The sequence below is a fragment of the Etheostoma spectabile genome, chromosome 10, assembly GCF_008692095.1.
Source record: "Etheostoma spectabile isolate EspeVRDwgs_2016 chromosome 10, UIUC_Espe_1.0, whole genome shotgun sequence".
Taxonomy (NCBI): Eukaryota; Metazoa; Chordata; class Actinopteri; order Perciformes; family Percidae; genus Etheostoma; species Etheostoma spectabile.
In genome coordinates, this window is record NC_045742.1 from 13,758,672 (window position 1) to 13,764,266 (window position 5,595).

General features: G+C 39.2%; 1 protein-coding gene across 3 annotated transcripts in view; it reads left to right on the forward strand.

Annotated features, from left to right (window-relative positions):
* kdrl (kinase insert domain receptor like) overlaps nt 1-5,595 on the forward strand; it is a 55,494-nt gene that overhangs the window by 30,409 nt on the left and 19,490 nt on the right. For all 3 annotated transcript variants that reach the window (XM_032528582.1, XM_032528581.1, XM_032528583.1), the window contains 6 exons: nt 529-813; nt 978-1,124; nt 1,777-1,905; nt 2,989-3,095; nt 3,424-3,553; nt 4,273-4,377. In XM_032528582.1, the coding sequence (XP_032384473.1) occupies nt 529-813; nt 978-1,124; nt 1,777-1,905; nt 2,989-3,095; nt 3,424-3,553; nt 4,273-4,377 (903 nt within the window). The remainder of the gene's footprint in view (nt 1-528; nt 814-977; nt 1,125-1,776; nt 1,906-2,988; nt 3,096-3,423; nt 3,554-4,272; nt 4,378-5,595) is intronic.

Below are 5,595 nucleotides of genomic sequence, written 5' to 3' on the forward strand. Positions count from 1 at the left end.
TCTAACTTTTGTGACATATTATACGAATGTCTAATCTGACATCTGATGCCTTTTGGAGATTTTTCCATCTTTTCTTGCCTTCTTTATGCACATTAATAAAAAAATTTACCTAGGGTGCCCAAAGTTTCGAGCCCCACTGTAGCTCAAATGACTCTGTACGCAACCAATCAGACCAACAATATGGGTGATGTAAAAGCGACAGAGCCATCAATGGGTTGCTGCGCTTGAGTGGGGTTTAGTGGCCGCTATGTTGAATGTAAACAAGAAGCTGCTCGGTAGCTTTTCTATCGTCATCGTGTTAAATCTACCAATAGTGTGGCAGGTAGATAAGCCAGTTTGTGATTGGTTTCCGCAAAATTGTGAACTGACGCAGGAGAATTAAACTTGCAGTTTTCCAGACTGAGCTGCAGGGCGAAATCAAATCACCGGTAGAGTAGGCAGGGTTTTTAACCCAGTTTACCCATTCTGATCATTAAAGATTGAACTGATTTAACACCATCGGAATCCTAATTTCCTAATTCATTCTAGATCACCCTGAAGAAATCACCACCAAGCCTCGGACAGCCATTGAGGGGGATGACGTCATTCTTACCTGTCGGGCAACTCGCTACCTATACACAAATCTACAGTGGTTGGATTCCAGAAATCAAACGATCACTTCCAATGTGTCCAGTCTGCAACTTAGCCGCAACTCCATTTCCATTTCTCTCCATCTGCATAATGTGTCCCAAAACAGCAATACAGGTTACAAGTGCCGAGCATACAAGCTCTACAAGATTTTTGAACTCAAGACCGCTGAACTTATTGTGGATGGTAAGTTAGAGAGGGATATGAGAAGCAGATGTTTTTGTTGGTTTGCACACATAGGAACACAAAAAAACAACTCGCAACACTTTATGAGTCGCTGTCTGAACAAGATAGTAAAAGAGCAACAGCATCTTTAATTCTAACTTTCTGTTTTGTTTTGTTTGGTGCAGTGAGAAAACGCCCCTGGCTGAGTCAAAATCTAACTAATCAAGATGTGAACAGTAGCAGCACCTTGATGCTGGCTTGTTTAGCTCTGGGAGTTCCTCGTCCGTACATCATGTGGAACAAAAATGACGTTCCGGTGGAAGAAGGCCCAGGTAACCTGAGAATACAAATCCATGTGCTACAAACATCATATAATACATTATATGATACAATGTTTTTTATAATTTTTAAAATATTGGTGAGCAGCGGCACAAGTGCAATCCTGTCGTAGCACTGCATAAACTGGATGAAGGACTAGAAGAGAATAAATACATTTTGTCATTAGTAGAACTACGTAATCAGCAGGTGGAGCTGTCATTCCTTTTGAAAGCCGCTGACAGTTTCCTATTGTGTCAAAAGCCAGGCCAGCGTCAACAAAATATATGATGCTGATTGCAGATGATGCCCTTTGAAGTTGAATTCATATTTCAAAGTAAACGTTGCATTCAGTTGGATTCAGGTTGTAATAGGTGCATTTACATGCGCACACAATTATCCCAGCCCTCTAATTCCTGTGGGAAAATAAGTATGCTTAATCCTTTTCATATGATTTCATAACCTGAGGTCTCATGAAAAATATATTTCTGGCTAAACGTGTTTAAAACATCAGAGTAGAAATTCAATTATTCTGCATTAACACAACTTCAGCTGTGGTGAGAGCGGGTTAGTTTTCAGCCATACTTTTTACAGCAACAGGAGTCCCAAGTGTCTAATGCCACACATTTTTAAACATTATCAGTTTGACTGAGAGATTGTGTGTTGCAGGTATCACTGTGGGAAAGGATGGGGTTCTGACCATTGAGAGGGTGAAGAAAGACGATGAGGGTCTCTATGAGTGTGTAGCCGTCAATGCTGAGGGAATCGCAAAAACAAGTGCTGTTGTTACTGTGATCGGTAAGTCATTCAGACACCTTGAGATATCAATTACCTAACCATTAAAGAAAATAAACACTCACCAACAACGTCCCGCATATACAATACTGGTTTCTCTATGTGAAGTGGTGTGTACTGCAGGCAGTGTGGCTACAGGTCACATCAAAACAGATCACATCAAATACACTAATCATCCATCTAAGCAGTAGAGTCATATGCATATTCTGCATGTCCGCTCAGAGGCCCTCTTGGCCTCATGCTTTCTTGTCACTGCTACAAATAGCTCTGGTCTCACTTCAGTTTGAAAAGTTTCCCCTGACAGAAAATCTATGGCTGCCAGGAATGCCCAGCAAATTCCTTCTAGGGTTTTATGATCAAGGCTCTGGCTGAGGGTCTTTACCTTGAGGACATGACCTCTGTGAAGTGTTAAAAGGTCCACTACTGAGTGCAAAGAGATTGACTGCTACAACAGCCAAGGAACTGGAAACACACAGTAGACAATTGGACTAGCATGTCTACCAACCTGTGTGTTGTCATGTAAAATGAATTGCATGTAAAAGGTGAAGATGGCAGTGTAGATAATATATCATGCAACCAGTTGTGCTCATGTCTAGGCACTTAAACAGATTCTTATTACATAAACTGAACTTGAATTTCTCTTGATATTCAACAGTTATTGTTATCCATTCCATCAAGCGGTGTGCATGTTCTACTTTGGCTTTTTTTCCAAAGATCGCATGAAATAAGAGCCGGAAACAATATCCACAGATACACAAGGGATATGTGTGTATTATAGGAGAAAGTATGGCGTGCATGTCCCAAACAAGCCAGAAATAAACACTAAAGTGTGTTTCCACTTCCTTTTGGTATACAATCTTTCAGATAAAATTTGAATTAAACAAATAAACAAAAGAATGGCATGAAATAAAAGTCTCAGCATCTCCAGTTAAATACCAAGATCTCTTCTAGCATTTTTTTTGGATCACAATTCTCCACATATTCCTGCCAATATTATGTGACAATTTATGAGCTCATGAAAAGTACACAGTGATTTCTTTGCCAAAGAGGTCTGGTATTTGATAACAGTTCTTCTCTTTTTTCCAGGGGATGAATTGAAGCCAAACGTTGAGGTAATCATTTTGGTTTGTACAGGAGCTGCAGCCACATTCCTCTGGCTCATGCTTATCCTCTTCATCCGCAAGCTAAGGAAGGTAAGAAATTGCGTTATTTCTTTAAAATAGAAGTTGTGGATAGTGTCATGCCAGTAGTGATTGTTTTACAATAACTGACTCATGCTTCTTTTGAAAGCCAGTGATTATGATTCCCACATAATCTGACTCATAAAGAACTAAATATGTCCATGCAAAAAAAGACAGTGAGAAAACATTGACGTGTGTAGAGCAAGGATTTTAATAGTCATGTACATGTCAACATTTTTCACCACTTGCTGATCATTTTAAATTAAACATAATGTTGTGCCATGATTGTCTTTATCAAAAACTTCTTGAAGATAATCATGAAATTCATATTTGTCCTCAGCAACCGCCACAGTATAAGATGGGTCCGTCTATCATCATTGACCCTGACGAGTGTCCCCTCGAGGAGCAGAATGATCTTCTTCAGTATGACAGCAGCAAATGGGAGTTCCCCCGAGACCGCCTGCGACTAGGTGAGAATCCAATGGGTGGGGAAGTGTCTCATATTGAAAGAGTTTCATATATTTCAGACAATCATAAGGCGCCAACTTTAGACACTGGTAGTTAGTTTAGTTTTACATTTTAAATAGGCTGACAGAAACTAAAATCCTTAACTTTCCACAAATGAAAGGTTGTTAAACATTAACAGAACATCCAGAGTCACGCTTCTGATATCTCGCAGTATTAGTGTGTGTAAATAGCAAGCTGGATGAAGGAAAATTTAAACAACCAAGCAGGTAATGTCCTTGTTATTTGTGGTGATGAATGGGATTATGTAGATTTATAAAAAAAAAACAATTTCATTTATTTCACTGTGTCTGATATTTCTGGTTGTCTGGCAGAAACACCTGATACTACCCAGAGCAATGCGGGTGAATATCAGCACTCAGACAAGAAGTTACAAAAGGTTAAAAGTTCATTTTAAAAGTGGTTCATGGTGAGAATATACACAGTCCCATTAGGATACATGTAATAGATGTCACCCTTCTCTGCAGCTGTTGTGTGGGGTCATTACTTATCAGTGACCTGTGCTGATCCAGTCTTACGTTAGCCATAAATTCTCCAGAGAAATTGCCTGCCAGCGTGTTGTTTTAATTACAGACCCATAGCCTGACTGACAGGAAATCTAGTCTGATTTTTCTGCCCGAGGCACAGGAAATTCCACTTACCAAATACCTTCTTCCTTTGCCAGGCAAAACTCTTGGCCACGGTGCGTTTGGAAAAGTGGTAGAGGCTTCTGCCTTTGGGATCGACAAGCTCTCAACCTGCAAGACTGTTGCTGTCAAAATGTTAAAAGGTAGGATGTCAAAACCTCTTTGCATATTCATACTGTCACTCCAACATTATTGGAAAAGAATCAGCATTCATATTGACAAAACATCTTGTGTTTTTCACATATGTAGTTTGCCTACGTGGCCCCTCTTGTTCTTCCCAGAGGTACCGCCACTCATGATAGACGGGCCAGAATAAACTTCACAGTATCCACTATTGTATGGGTAGCAGATGAATAACAGCTATCTGTCATTTCTGCAGAAGATTTATTTATTGTGCACAAATCAGGCTCATGAGCTATAGCTATGGCGTATCGGTTCAGTGTAAAGCATGCAATGTGTGTTCCAAACAATGTGTGTTCCTTGCAAAGTGCAGTTAGAGGTAAAGGCCTTTAACCCTTTTCTTGATGAAGAGATTGAGTGTATGTAGATCTGACAGCTCAGATCACAATGTCCAAAATCTGCAGGCGGAAAAGAGTTGAAAAAACAAGTAGAAATGGGCAATAAAAACAAGTTTATTTTTGCCACATTTTAGAGATTCCAACATTTGGATATTATCTGCTGTCTCCGGTCTTGAATTTTAAGAGGAATTATTTTCAATCCCATTCCGTCTTTCTAAATACTCAATGAATGTTGGATCAAAAATGAAAACAGGAAAACCAACAAGCTGAAAAGAGTTTTAACTACAGACATTTAGCTAATTCTTTCACCCCGGCTTTTTTAGAGTATGTAAATGACACCCTTCTTTTAGTCTTGCGTTACTAGAGAAGCACACTGCAGAACTCTGAGTGATTGGTGATATAGGGATAATGTATCATGAAAAATAGGGCTGTTGGTTATATGTACTGGTCACAATTATATCATTAATCTTGTCCCAGCATAAATCACAGACTCTGAGAGGAACGACTCAGGCTGTTCTTAGTCATAGATCAAACTTAATAGAAAGCAGCAGGTTTCCTCAAACTGACCATGGTTTAGCTGTAGACTCCCTGGCTGCTTTAACTTCTAGCTCATAAATATCTAATTGTTTGACGCAACATAAAACCACCCTTACATCTTGATTTTCATAATGCAATGTTAAAGCTTTATACCATTTTTCAGATTTATCAAAGTCAGGTAATAAATGTGAGCACTTCCCATTTATTGCTTTGATTTTGTTGGTATTTATCTTTGAGGATGTCCTCCATTGTTGGGCCTAAAGCAGTACTATTATTTTTCCATCATATTTAATGAACCCTCAAAAT